The sequence below is a fragment of the Tachypleus tridentatus genome, chromosome 10 (assembly GCF_004210375.1).
Source record: "Tachypleus tridentatus isolate NWPU-2018 chromosome 10, ASM421037v1, whole genome shotgun sequence".
Classification (NCBI taxonomy): domain Eukaryota; kingdom Metazoa; phylum Arthropoda; class Merostomata; order Xiphosura; family Limulidae; genus Tachypleus; species Tachypleus tridentatus.
The window spans coordinates 144,612,671-144,628,137 of record NC_134834.1 but is presented as its reverse complement, the minus strand read 5'-3'; the positions used below and the strand labels follow the sequence as shown (position 1 = coordinate 144,628,137).

The 15,467-nt window shown below is 32.0% G+C and overlaps 1 protein-coding gene across 1 annotated transcript in view; it reads right to left on the bottom strand.

Moving 5' to 3' along the window:
- LOC143230526 (chromodomain-helicase-DNA-binding protein 4-like) overlaps positions 1 to 15,467 on the bottom strand; it is a 103,871-nt gene that overhangs the window by 69,409 nt on the left and 18,995 nt on the right. The window contains exons 2-5 of the mRNA XM_076464248.1: positions 14,072 to 14,385; positions 7,522 to 7,617; positions 6,279 to 6,573; positions 4,363 to 4,478 (exon numbers count right to left, since the gene is read on the bottom strand). Coding sequence (XP_076320363.1) covers positions 4,363 to 4,478; positions 6,279 to 6,573; positions 7,522 to 7,617; positions 14,072 to 14,385 — 821 coding nt within the window. The remainder of the gene's footprint in view (positions 1 to 4,362; positions 4,479 to 6,278; positions 6,574 to 7,521; positions 7,618 to 14,071; positions 14,386 to 15,467) is intronic.

The window sequence follows — 15,467 nt, the reverse complement described above, 5'->3', positions numbered from 1 at the left end:
TTGTGACAGACAAATAGTGATGATGCAAGCACAAGGAGGAATGATATACACATACAACTCTCACTGAAAGATATAAAATATTTATATCAGCTAAAATAACACCTGTTTCTCCTCAGAAGACTGTATATGAATGGAAAGTATATATTAAAGTGTCAAGACTGGACTCCTAGCCTTTGTACTAATATTTGGTTCCAAAAGTTTAATGATGATGATGTTTTTTTAATTAATAATTCATGTACACCTAGAGCAGTGCTCAAATTCTAAGAGCTTATGAATGAAATGTATTATGCTACATCAGTTACATACTATCATCTCCAGTGTTAATGTGGCCTTTCATCGAACTTACCTGAACAAAAACTGTTTGGCATAAGCCAGATTAAGCAAATTAACTGCAATCACTTTGGTGATGTGTGAATTCCAGCATTCTTATTGAACAATGTAAAAAAACTACAAAATGTAAACAAAATCCTGAACACTCTTAAGAATCACTTCTGTTACCAAGCAGTACAACACCTATGGTAGTGATTAACGAGTTTTACTTTCCTCACATGAAGTATTCTGCATTATAATACAGTATGTTACATCAGAACAAATTTTAAACCTAAAAATGTCTTTATAGCCCATTTTCACCACATCTGGCTATGCTCTGTCTGATTATTGTGCACCTTGAAAACAACACTGAAGCAAAGTTGATTCCCTTGCAAAAGATTACATTTTTAGGCTGTCATGTTTAAAGTGCACACCTCTTCCCTATATGCTTTTCATAAACTAACTTGTGTATAAATACAACAGTTTCCTAAGATCCAATCACAAAGAAAACTAAAAGCATTCTACATGGAGAATTGACTAGTATGTCTATTTCCTTCACCACTTGCTCCATGTATGTAATAGTTGAACAAATAAAATGTGGAAGTGGCTTGTGCACACGACTTGTTCCACTTCTCCAGAAAAATATCAGTGGAAAAAGTTGTCCAAGTGTCAGAGTCAACACACATACACAGCATAATTCAGACTGATTTCTATTACAAGATGTAACACATTGTTCATCATAGCATAGATATGGTTATAGTATGTCTTTTTCTAGGTGCTCCTGCTGCCCCAAGTTGTCTTACATTCCTTTATTTTGCAAGTAAACAAATACCCCATCTTAAAAATTCTATATATCCAATCTGAGTGTAAGAACACTTTGTTTTGTAAAGAACAGTTGCATACCTTTCCCCCAAAAAAATCAATTACTTGTGGTGTCATACTGACTACAAAATGGTAGTTCTGATACAAGTCATTTCACCACCCCTTTGTATGAACTATGGCTTTCAAGAGTTGATTTGCATGATCAAAATAGTTTTAATATAAAATATTCAAGCCATCAATATATAAAGGTTTAATGTTTAATGCCATAAATAAATATAGCACTAAGTACAATTCTAGTGCTCAAACATGTGCTATAAAACAGTTCTAACATTAATTGTCATTAGAAAGCTTAAATGTGTACTGCCATAAAATTTAACTATAATTCTAATGTTTAAAATAACACAGTGTCAGAAAATACTTTTGACAACACTTTGCTTAATTTCTAGGTTGTATCACTTCAAGAACATATCAGCTGGATCTCAATATGATGAAAATAACTATTTCTAATCTTGAAGAGCTGTATTACTATATGACACCTAGTTAATCATCTGACATACATCAACCTTAATCTTTCTAGATGTATGCATAAAAAAAAAATAACAAACTATTTATTTTAGAACAATATTCTTCAGATATTTATAGTCTTTGAAATAATGTTTCCCCCTAAATAAGCCAAACCAGTGACTTATTTTAAATACAATGATGCATAACAGTCCATTTTTCAAAGTTTTATACCAGTAACAATAAATACCTTGAATAATATGTTAAAACATTGTGTTTATAAGACTTCAAGTCCTTACAGCATCCAACATAAAATGCTGGAAAAAGTTACATAGCTCTTGGAAAGAAATGGAATGAGTTCTCAAACTATTATTACAAATACATTTAATATCTTATTAACAGAATTGTGAATATCAAAACTGAGTTTTTATAAACAACTAACCATTATTAGTTTACAGAGATAAACAAAAACTTGATGTAAAAAAACTCAGTTTATTTTCACCACAGTAAAGGTGAATTTTATATCCACATGTGATACATAAAAAAACACTGTCAGATATGCTTCTTTGACAACATGTAAATAATCAAGTGTACTACAATACACCTTAGAGAATACCAACACAGTCACTCATTACAAGATCCTAGATGAAGAAAATGTTATTTCTAATATCAAATAATGATGATCACAGACAAATCAAATGTCAAAACTTAAAATTTTTCAGCAGCCATTTGTGTTGCATACATGGTACGAGTTTTATTTCAAAGGCAGTGAACTTAAAATTTATATAGGTTTTTGAAAAATATGGTGCTTTGACATTACAAATTCAGTCTTCCAGATTACTGACTAAGGTAACATTTTTTTCTATCATCTACAAAACTATACATTTCAGTGACAGATAAACAAGAGAGGGGAGGCACTCCTCATCCATATCCCTGATAGTGGGTTAACTTGCATTACTTCTAGCTTATCCATTGTAATCTGTACAATATGCATCTGAATAAATTAATACAAGCATAACTTTACAGACCTTATACATTGTGTATAATCCATACAATAAGTATCTGGATAAATTAATACTACAGTTGCAGTATTAACATTGCAAATGTGACATAAACTTACAAAAATACAGACTTATTGCACCATGGAAAACAAAAAACATCTCTGAAACCATGCAGCGCTTGGAAGACTTGTTTATATAAAACACACCAAAAATGGGTTAAAAAAATCTTTCCATAATATGAATATTTCAAATGTTATTTTTTTCACACTGAAATTATTAAATTGCCAATAACCTTTAAGAAATTTCCATATTACATTATTATTGTTCTGTGTCTATTTTTTAAATAAGTCAAAACATGACAGTGACAACAAACATGGCAAATAGTGTAATTATATTATTATTATTATTATTATAATACACTCTCGTAATTCTTAAAAATCCTTAAGTGACTAAGAACACATCAATCCTCATACACTTATATGCATCATTTGCAAGACATAAATAGCTATATAATTAACTTTATATGAAACGTTCTTCTGTCAGTATAATAAATTCATGAAATATTCATCTTACATAAACAGTAATGATCCTTCCTAATATACTTTTAAGAACAATTTAGTTTAACACAATCTCAAGTAAAGGAGATATATTAGATGGACTGATACCTGAACAAAGCTTGCTGGTACACTTGTTGGTTTTTTTTAAATTCTGAATGGAAATTTATTCTCTTTGTAATATATGGAATCTGAATTTCCCACCAGCATGGGAAAACTCTTACTTGTTTTTAGGCTATCAGTAAGCAAGTTCCACACCCCATCCAAATTCCTGCACAAAACTGTTTTTTTCCATAGTTTTTGCAAGTTCTGTCAAAGGGGGTAACCAAAAAAAGACTCAAAAAAGTGGCAAGTGCAGTACCTGCCTGAACATGAATACAAGCTATTTTGTGCAAGAGTAGCACAGCCCGATTAAACCCATAATTCTACACCTTCATGGTTAAATACTACTGAATGATGAGCTCTTTCAGCAGTGAAGTGTGGACTTTTAAAGTTAACAGATATAGACCTTTATAGAAGAAACTTTTTGGTTTAATTCAAGTACCAGAAATAGTGACACCATTTGTAACCTAACAATTCCTCAAATTCTGTCACAGGCTGGGTGTTCAATAAAAGATGGGTGGTTTTCTAAGCTGTGTTTATTAGGTCAGATGAAACATGTTTGAAAATTAAAAAAATATATATTTTTAAAGAGGCAAAATGAAACAATTACATCAGATAATACAGATATATGTATTAATTAGCTTAAGTAACAAATTAAACTTTTTGATACAATGATGTACTTAGTTGTTATTCTAATCACCAGGCGATTCAATAATTATAAAGGAATAATAAGAAAAAGAAACAACTTAAAGGGTTCATAAAACTTCAGGAATGTTAGGGTAATATACTTATATACATAAACACATATGCATACATTTAATGCAAAATATTAACAGGCATTATGTTAGGAAATTAAAATATAAAAGGACAAAACTTGAAAAAAATTAAATGAAGACAACTTGTGCAAAATGGTTAAAATCTAAAGTAAGGACAAACCTTAGAATGCATAACAAAAAAAACTATTTGGCCAATGATCAAATAGCTCGTACTGCATTTTGCAAGTATGACTTTTTGCAAAATCTTTACAAATCAAAAGGTGAAAAAAAATTACTCATTAATAACACGAAACTTACAGAACTTTGTTTTTTTCTTTTTCCAATACCACCTATTTTAATCTTCAGAAGAGGAAGAGACTTTCTGGATTTAGACTTTGAGCTTTTAGTTTTGCTGCCACTACCTTTCTCACCATCTGTTCACAAAAACATGCAAAAAATGAGTAACAGATCATCAGGCTTGACAGATTAAAAATCATCACTTCAGTTTAATAAAATCAAATTTTATTTTTTCAGATACTTAGCTCATATAATTATCAGATACAAAATATTACTGCATATAAGAATTCCAAAGCTTAAATGATGATTTATTAACAAAAATATTATTGGTCTAGCAATGTAATTTCATATTACAATCACACATGGAAAATTACATAGAATAACCAATTTTAGAAGGTAAACAGATCCAAAATGTTGTCCCAAGAAATGCAACAGTAGGAGTGTCACTGAAGTGATTATGCAAGGACACCAATTACTGGCGAAAGATGGTAATATTGTAGGGGTATCAACTCCAAGTATGAAGTGAAATATGATCACTATAAGAGTTGAATGGCTGTCCAAGAATTTCAAGTTTTTGGAATGATTATGCTTCTATAAGGATAAGTTAGATATAAAATGTATCAAACAAGTGGTCTTCTGTGGTAGATATTTTTATAATAAACCACCATAACAACACCAATATATCCTTAACAAACCATCATCATAACAACATGAAAGTATTTAGGATGGTCTTTCATGGGATTATAGCATGAATGAGCGACTTCCAGTGTACAAAAGAAAAATAACATGAAAAAAAGAGAAGCATAAAAAACAAATTAATTAACAAACATTTGGAGGAAGGAGCTATACAAATGAGTTAGAGAAATTTATAACTGAAAACTAATCTGGCTAATATTAAATGAAATAAGAAATAATACAAATATTTTGTTAATTTGAATAAAATAAAAAGGACTATAACAAATGTTAAAAACGAAAATAACAAAATAATCATGGAAAATGTACAAATAATAACATAGACTAGATGTAAAATCAAACAGTCATCTCTTGTACATAATTTCTTAGATCAGTACTCTGTTTCTGTCTCTCCTAATGATAGACAAGTGGACATTTTTATTTAATTATCACAATAAGAAGATACAAAAGTATACAAGTGAATGATGTAACCTGGAACTTTAAATTTATAACATTTTAACAAGAGAGAGTGTGTGTTCCTAAAAATGTGCTTTCATAGACACAAGTCAAAACCAATTAAGACTTTCAAATTAAAATACCTCTCATACTTTCATTTCTCAGAGATTTAAAATGTGTCACAGCATTGTTTATGCTTGCCTTCAAAATATTTCAGAGCAATGCTTTTCGTTTCATTCCTCAGAGAGATTTCCAAGTTTATATCAAATTTTAAATGTCACAACACTGTTCATGCTTTAAGTATTCAGATTAAAGAGTTATATCAAGTCTCAATGTCACAATAGTGCTCATACTCTGACTCAAAAACTTATCTTGTAAAGTTCAGACCTAGAGAAAAACAATAAAGAACACAATGAACTACAAAAAGTCTTTTTTTTTAACTAGTGCAGAGAAAAGCAAACTTGGACACCAGATGTTCAATATTTCTACAAATTTTGTTTTTTTATCATTTTTCACGGTTTTCTATGAATGCCTTAATATTATGTCTTGTTCTAGGTTCCAGTTCCATTTGAGTAACACTACTTAACAGTAGGTTCATGTTTGGATCTGACAAATACAAGTCAATGACAGCTGTTGCACAATATTTCCCACACATGTAATGATAACAGAAAACCATTCAAAAGGATCCTCTTGTAAAGTGTTTTTATTTAAACAGTTCACAGGTAAATAAAACATGTTTTTGCAAATATTTCTTGAAAGTACACAAAACAAAACCTAAAGGGAGCATACGCTAAACCATGTCAGCTTACCATCCTTAGAACTTTTGGATCGAGGAGTAGGTGTGGAAGGTTTCTCCTTTTCTTCCTGATTAGTTTGAAAATCATCTTTCTCCTGGCTGTTCTGAAGAAATTCTCTCCACTTAGCTGATATGATAGTCACCATTTTGGACATGGCAATTTTTGGGTTGGCTTTGGCAATGAGTGGTCGGATGTGTTGGGAGAAAAGTTTATAGCTAGTCAAATTCTGGTAGTCTGCTTCAGTGTATTCCAGTATCACATCCTGTAGACCATGTTCGGCACAAATGTCTGCTGATGTTTTCTGTGGCTGTGAATTTTTAACATTTGATTTGATGTATTAATTAACACCACATCATGCAAACCAAAAATATTTTGGTACTGAGACCATAAAATTAATTTATTGTTTAGAAATTTCAAAAAGCAAAGTATTTTTACTGATAGACAAATGGTAACTGAGATATTAAATGAAATTTGCATGCAAAATTTAACATTTTACCAAACATAACAAACATTAAAATTCCTTTTAAGCAATCACAACAATAATGTTAAACTTTCAAACCATCATTTGACTTCTTCTACCTATTCTTTATAACAAGTTGCAGCATGTCCATGACATACAATCTGAATAAGTTTTTGAATTAGTTAAGATCAGGTTCAAAAAAGAAACACCTAGTGATTATACTAGTTTAATGAACCACTTGGTAATAATTTCCTTAAAGTGTTAGGAATCTGACAGCTTCATTTTATAGACACAGCATAACAAACTATGTAACTTAACTTTTCTTTTACTTGTTTAGATATAATTTCAGTCAACACCAACTACCCATTAAGACCACATTAGTTTATAGAGAGGAAAAACTTATACAGTCTAAAACAAAGTGCAGTTGGAATACTATTAATTATTTGATTTTATACTGCAAAGACTATATTATGCAATTAAGTATGAAGTATTATAAATTAGTTGTCTAATCTGATACATTTTATTTATTACATGTACTTTCTTTTTATATCTAATAAATATCAATTAACAAATATGTAATATTACCCTTTGTAAATGTAAAAAAATTAAAACCCAAAAACACAAAAGAATATAAAAGAATATTTTTGACTGAAAAAAAAACACTTTATGATCTAAGTTAAAATATTTTCATAACAATTAAAACTGACTTACTAGGTACACACTTGTTTATTTCATTGCTAATATAATATACAGCTATACCTTATGAAGACAAAATTATGCATTAACAGTACTAACCTTATCAACTTTTGACTTCTTGGCTTTCTTCATACTTTCTACAATATAGTCACTGTCATTTTCTGACTGGCCCCCAAGAGGATTGCTGTCACTATCCTGGAGATAACATTGTGAAATAATATAGTATACCACACAGAAACATATACACAAACATATAACTATGCAGGTAACAGAAATTATCCTGGTTGAGCCATTTTAATTAAATATCCTCTTCAGAAATCATTACTGGTACTTAGAAGGGATATTCTTTTTCAACTATTCAAGGCAAATTGGTGGTAACTGAAAACCAACAATTTATTTTACCTTTTCCACAATGAAGATACTTCTGGCACTACTAGTTGTAACTGGTTTTAAAATTTTATTTTACAAGCATCACAAATGTTGAATTTAATTTCATCTTTTAGCCCCAGATTGTGCAATACAGTTTTGCATAATTAATCTGGCATTGTTAAAAATAATTTTATTTCATTAGAACTACATTCTAAGCATTTTAATGAGATCAGTCCTACACTGATTGTTTCTCTTAAACTGTTGAGTATAGTTTTATCTTAATAGTCTTAAACTGTTCAATGTAGTTTAATAAGTTTTAGACTGTCAAGTTTTAATAACTCTTAAGCTGTTAAATGTAGTTAATTTGTTTTAGAGTGTTCAAGTTTCAATTACTCCCAGTCTGTTCAATGTAGTCTAAATTAATTTTAGATTGTTATGTTCTAGTAAAACCTTTATTCAATCTAATAATAATCCAAACAAAGCATGCTACATAATTGAAAGAAATAACTATATTGGTTAGATTAACTAATGAATAAGTTGTTCCAAAACTAAGAATATTATGGAAATCTCAACTCCCATGACAATCTGCAAGTAAAGAGAAAGAATATGAACAAAAATGTTAAAAATATTTCAAAAAAGGCAAAAAAACAAAAAGAAAAGATACAAGTCAAAACTTTAAGGACTCACAGAGGTTATAAATTTAAAGATCATTATAAACAAAGAAAAAGAGATATAATGGATAAAAAAAGTGCATTTGCCAAAATAATTCACATGCTAGAGGGATATTAAAACTAAAGTTATTGCTTAACAGAATGCTCATACATAAAACCATTTCACCACTTTCAAAATTCAGCTGACAATCAAAGAACTGGGGTGTTTATTTTAGATCCTCCAAATTCAGCTAAAACCTTAAACACCTCCACCTACTTCATAAAGCTTCATGGAACGGTTTCTATTGCTTGTGACCACCACACCTAAACCAAACTGTAAGCTATACTTTCAGTAACTTTAGCAAAGCTTCTTGAAACAGTTTCTACTGTTTGTCAATACATCTGAACCACTGTGAGCTACACTTCCAACCAGCTTCATAAAGCAATATGAAACTGTTTCTGCTTCTTGTAATTAATTAGCTATCCTTAACTGGCTGGAAGTATAGCTACATGGAATGGTTTCCAATGCTTGTGACTGACAAACCTAAACCTCTGTGAGCTACACTTCCAGCCACTTTAGCCTACAGTATTCACAACTGGCTACGATGAAAACAAACGTATGATAGCAAATATATCAAAACCAAATGTATTCAAAAGATGCCCGAGTACAGGTATTAAAAACCTTTAATTAAAATAAAGAACAATGTTTCGACCTTCTTAGGTCATCTTCAGGTTTTTTGTTAACCTTTATTTGTTTGAAAATAATTAAACTATTTGCCATGGCAAATAAACAGTGACTAGAGCTCCTTTTAATCATACTTGATATAAAGTCTAAAATGCTAAGTTTTCTAAAAAAAGCCAGAATAAATCAGTAGTAATAATGAGTGATTAGAGCTTGAAAATTATTAATTAATGTTACAAAAATAATCAAATATTGGATACAAATCTGTTGAAGAAAGAATAAACACAAAGAGATATTTTTTTTTTAAATATATAATGCAGAGTTTGGTAACAGGTTTCAAGAAATCATGAGCCTATGAATAGTTATGATAATCCCAAAGATGATACAAATCCAGACTAAAATTATTTTCTAACCCATCACCATAAATACAAGAAAAGAAGAGAGATTCTCCAATACACTTAGTTTGTACAAATGTTATGAACTGTACAATCTAATAAATATAAAAATCTAGAAATGAAACACTGTTACTTCATATGATTAAAGTAAATTTGTTCTCTGTTAACAGTCTATGCTGCGAGACCGAGAATTTTCTATAAATTCTAATGACTAAAAATTAAATAAACAGAGAAAGCTTTCACACTATATTTTGTATGAGTCAAACAAGCTTGTAAAATCAGTAGTTTCCGAGGGAACCAGCTAGAGTTTAGTTCAGAAGAAAAGTTAGAACCTGTTAGCAAGTTTTGATATTGTGTAATTATAATGCTGTTCACAATGTTTACTGGGCAGTGTTTCACACAGTTAATTTATTACACATTAATATGCTTAATATCAATGTGAAGCAAGGACTATTGATGGCCAACACTTGTTCCTAACAATCAGGTGTACAGAAAACTTTAGAAGTTGTGCCAAATTTAAGAACAGTTATATAATTAATTAATACATTTTTGGAATTAATGTTAATTTCAAACACTTATTTGTCTCTAAAATACTTTTTGAATTTGAGCTCATTCTATTAGAAAATGTGTCACAAAATTTCAGAAGTTAACATTTTATTAAAAATGTATTTCTAATAACACTTCCCTTCTTCTCACACTAAAGTTATTAATCAGCTGTTAAGGTTCTTTTACCTTTTGTCCATACAAGCATAGTCTGAATTTTTTTTCTTACTTGTTCCAATCTTTTATTTCCCACTTAACTGCCCTTGGAAATATCTATTTCATGACACTCTCCACCACAATCAATGTGCCCTTTGTCTTGGTAGTGTACATAAGTGCCTCCTTCAGACAACATTATCAATTTTCTCGAATGATCACACCTACAGTCTCTAACACTAGTTCTTAGGGAGGAAGAAGAGTAGGAGAGTGCAAGTGGAGGCAAGTATTACTGCAAATACATTTAAGAAAATGTTAACTTCCAAAACATACACATCTCTCACACTACAGTTATAGTCTAACACCGATAGAGAGGAGTGGCTGTTGAGGGCATCACCCATACAGAATGCACATGCAAAGATCATGGTTGTGCTAGTAAAAATTTGAAATACAAAGTGGGGGAACAACACTACATCCAGAACAAGGATGTCCTTCATATGAAACTTAAGTCATGGATTGTGGGTGGAGTTTGGCATGATTATTCCTCATCTTTGACCAAGTAGCTGAAGTCCCACTGCTCAGCATTTCAATTATAGAACTGTGGCCCCATATCCCACATTGGTGACTAGGGCACATAGATCACAATGGATATATTTGTCAGTGGATCACAAGCAGTAGCCATAGAGTTATGCATTCTTAACCACAAGAAGCAGAATAAGAAAAGCAACAAAAGCAGATAAACCTTCTCCTCAACCTGAAGAACACCCAAAGCTCAAAATGAAAAGGATCTAGTATGCCATACTCAACCTGATGATACAGAACTCAAGCATTTTGGAATTATGAACACTTATTTTCACTTCACAACCATGTGGGCAAGTAAATTACACTTGCCTCCATTTTAAAATTATGAGGAGGACATGGAACAAATGGTGCTCAGTTCAGAAAAAAAGTAAGAACCTGTCAGCAAGTTTTGCTATTGCATAATTATAGTATTGTCCAATAGATGGGATTAATGTACATTCAAAATTATGAAGAGACAATGGACCCTCTTCCATGAACAATGTACTGAATCAGTACTGATAAAAAAAACAAGGAACATGCTCAATCCAACCAGAAAGCTGAGCATAAAATCTGAACCAGTATTACAAATAGGTTCCTGCATAGTCTGATGCTGCTCCTACCAAAATCTTAGGGAAAAAAACATCCAGGGTCCCAAGTTAAAGGGTCCCTAATTTCACCCTCTTCTCCAAAAGTGAAGGAGAGTCACTCAGACACTAGAGTAATAACTTATGTCCACCACTCCAGTGACAGAAAACTGGGAATGGTAAGAACTCCCTAGATTCACTAGTAGAAGTTGGAGGAAGTTGTAATAAGCACTGGGAAGTCCTGAGGAACGGCACTCGGGAAATAGTGCAACAAGTGAACCAAGTTCCCTAAATTTTTAAATTAAATGTGAACTTGATCAGCAGGAATGGGCAAGATCCTCTTATGCTATTCAAATGATAGTCAATGAGTGGCAATCTAGCACAGTACAGTAATACCACCCAGTGTGTGTCTAGGTGGTTTTATTGAATGCTTCATTTCTTCAGAGGCTGTTGGAACTTAGATAAAGTATATTGCATTTGTGGTTGCAAGCACAGATTTGTTTTGATAAAAGCATACCTGACTCAGCAACATTTGCCACAGAATGGAATCCTGTGAAGAAAAGGTAAGAGACACTGGAAAGGAAAGAAGATTACTACAGAAAATACCCACCCTCTCATTATAATCTACCAAATAATAAAAATAATGAAATAATAGTATTGGGGAAGATCCACACACCAGTCAAAACAATGTCTTCCAACAAGCAATTCAACCAGGCCACTAAGGACATAGAAGTATGAGAAATCTGATGAGACATCACTCAAAAACGTATCCTTGCCTCCAAAATTCTCCACCAGCTACATTACACTTTCAATCTAGGTACTTATTCAATCACTTTTTCTAAACATAAACTGGCTATTGGTGAGAAGGTATGGTGAGAAAGTGTGAGTGGTGACATGTATTATTTGAAATACATTTTAATTTTAGGAAAATTTTAACTTCCAAAACACACCATATGCTGACAATATAGCTGGAATCCACACTGAGAAGGTGGAAAGGCTTGTGCAGGCATGATTCATAAAGAAAGCATCTATATAAAATATAGAACAAGAATGTAACTTGATGAAAAATGGTACAAGAGTAAGGGAACAACACTACATCCAGAACAGGTATGCTCTTCACTTAGAACTTTGTGTAATACCCAAAGATGGAATACAATATGAGTATTCACCAGTATAGACCAGTCCCAACCAAATAGCCAAGGTTCAACAACTCCATATTGAAATTAAAGGACTGTGGTATCTATATCCCACATTGGAGGCTAAGGCTGTTAGACAGCAATGTTCACACACACACAAACATGTTTGTTATAAACAAAGAACAAAAAACACTGCACTAATTAAAAGGTGAGAAGTTTGTACCCTGTGAAGAAAAGAGACACTGGAAAGGAAAGAAGAGGTACAAGCTATAATGTGAGATATAAAACATACCCTAGATTTTAGAGGAGACTGCAAGGAGTTTGAAAACACTGATATGCAGGATAAACCCATCTTCCATCCAAGTACCTTGGAACTCCTGACTTTGAAAATAACCTACCTATAAGTGAAGATAGGTATCTGTGAATAAATGGATCTTGGGATGAAGTGGTGGAATGAGTACATATCCCTATGGTAGTGTTGTTATTATCCAACCACCATTCTTAATTAACAATGTTCCTCCTGAGTAATTAGATGGAATGATCCAAAGGACTGGCATGCACGATCCAATGTTTGCAGAGTGGCCAATGAAGGTACCCGATATGTGCTCGCCTCAAAGAAATGAGAGGCTTGAGAGATGCCCACAACTCCAAAAGAAAAATCAAATCACCCATGCAGTAGGAAAAAGAGAATGAAGTAATAGCCAAGTGACTTTTTCCCTGAATTGATGCCTGACAGCAGGTGGCTGAATGCTACTTATGTGAGTATTGAAAACATACCCAGATGGATGAGATAATCCCAGAACAAGATTGACCCTCTGTACTGCCCTTTTGACTAACAACTCTCTCATGGCCTGGGAAGAAAGCTCCACTTGCTATGGACCTGTTGGAGATGGAAAGACAACAGGTTGAGCAGATGATGGTGAGATAATGGAGGAGGTGATGCAAATTTAAGGACAAACCTTGAAACCAGAACATGGAATACTCACAGATCCCCTGTGAAAGAACTTCAGATGTCCAGGAAATATTGTAATCATGATTCTAGTATTCACCTGCCCACAGGATACTCCCCGACAGTTGCTACTGGTCCGTCTAAGCCAAAGATCCTAGAGAATACAAATGGACCTTACCATGGGAACCAAAGAAGGTTGGGAAACACTACAGGTCAATAATTTTGTTGACAGAAAACCAAACCAAATGTTTTATCAAGAAAAACTGATTACACTGTCTGAATGAGGTGCTTATGTACAGTACCCATATCCATGTTGGTGAAGAATTTTGCAAATTAGCATTTGCCTAAGGCATTCAAGTGTGGTACAAAAGACTGGAACAAGTGTTTTCAGTGTTTACAACATTAGGAAAGAACAGAAATTCTGGAGATCAAGAAATAACTATATTGTCAGAAAATGGTAAACATGTTTTGGAATTCTTTCTCAATCAAAAAAGAATCCAGCAAAACCTCAATACAAAATGTTTTTTTTCTTTTGTTAAACATTCTTTCAAACATAATTTTTCTCATCATAATGCAGTTAAAAGTGGTTAATGAAAGATTATAAAGTCATGTAGAATATGGCCATACCTCTGCACTATCTGACAAAGCTTTCTTCTTTTTTTTCTTTTTTTCCTTCTTTCTTTCTCCATCTCCCTTTGCTTTTCTCTTTTTTCCTTTTTCCTTCTTTGGTTTAGGAGGAGTCTCTGGCTCTTCTAAATCATCCTCTTCATCATCATCGTCATCATCTGGAAGTCCCTCTTGTGGAAGAGGTTCATCTGTCTGCTCTGGAGACTGATCCTCTTCTTCCACTTCTGCATCCTCTTCATCATCTCCTTCACCTTGATCATCAGGAATTGTGTCTTCATCCTGGTCAACATCATCTCCTTCTTCATCTTCACCATCTATAATATTACAAAGGAATGGTTCTGTGCTTCTGTCTATGACTAATATTCAATTCTGATCAAAGCAAAATAACTGGACAGATTGGAATCAAAAAATAATCCATTAATAAGTGTTGTTAAATATACTGTTTTTATACTCTTACATGCAATGATAACAAAGCACTGTTGTCAACAGTTGTTATTTTTGTTATTTGGTTGTAATTTCAAAAATATTTCACAAGGTTTAGTCAGTTTTGAAGATTTAGTCCCAAGTTCACATGGTAAGCTACCAAAGTAAAATGTAACAAACAAAATAATAATGAAATTGGTTGAAAAACCATATAAACCTCTCACTGATAACATGGTGTAAAGGCCTGAGCTTGACCTGTATTTTGATCAAACTTTTGATTAACTGGAGGTTTGATTGACAATTTTGTGTTTTTGAGTGCAAAATTTTCCAAGCAGATCAATTCCATTCATCTGATGCTATATTGCATTTGAGAGACAGATAAGGTTTAAAAAACCAGCAAAGAGAAGGAAAAGTAAGATGAAGAAAGAATTACAATGAAAGATAGAGTTCCTAAGAAAGAGGCAAAACGTAAAGGACCCCACTTAACTGGCCTAAGACAATTCTTGCAAAGTGTTCATTTACTTTTTCTTTTTTTTTTATAGTAATTTGTACGTTAAAGATCATATCGTGCATAGTACTGCATTTAATGTGGAAAGACATTAATTTAAAAGAACACATTTAGTTTTAATTAAATACATTTAAAAATTATAACATCCTGTTGAAGTTATTATTATTAATATTATCGAGATTCAATTCATTTGGGTTTTTGTTAATAAATATCAAGGAAAAAGTTCTTAGTAGAAACTGGTTACAGACTGCCAGATGAAATTGGTGAAATTAAGGAGATTAATATTTTAGCTGGTAATGAAGCATAATTATGGGTAATCACAATTACAGAAATATTGCATTGAAAATTCTAGAGTCAAAACATGAAGAAAAAAACAATTCCAAAACTTAAGATGGATTTCTTCACCAAATGGTCAAGGAACCTATTAGAAAAAAAAGTTACTTTAATCATTAACTTTTAATAAAC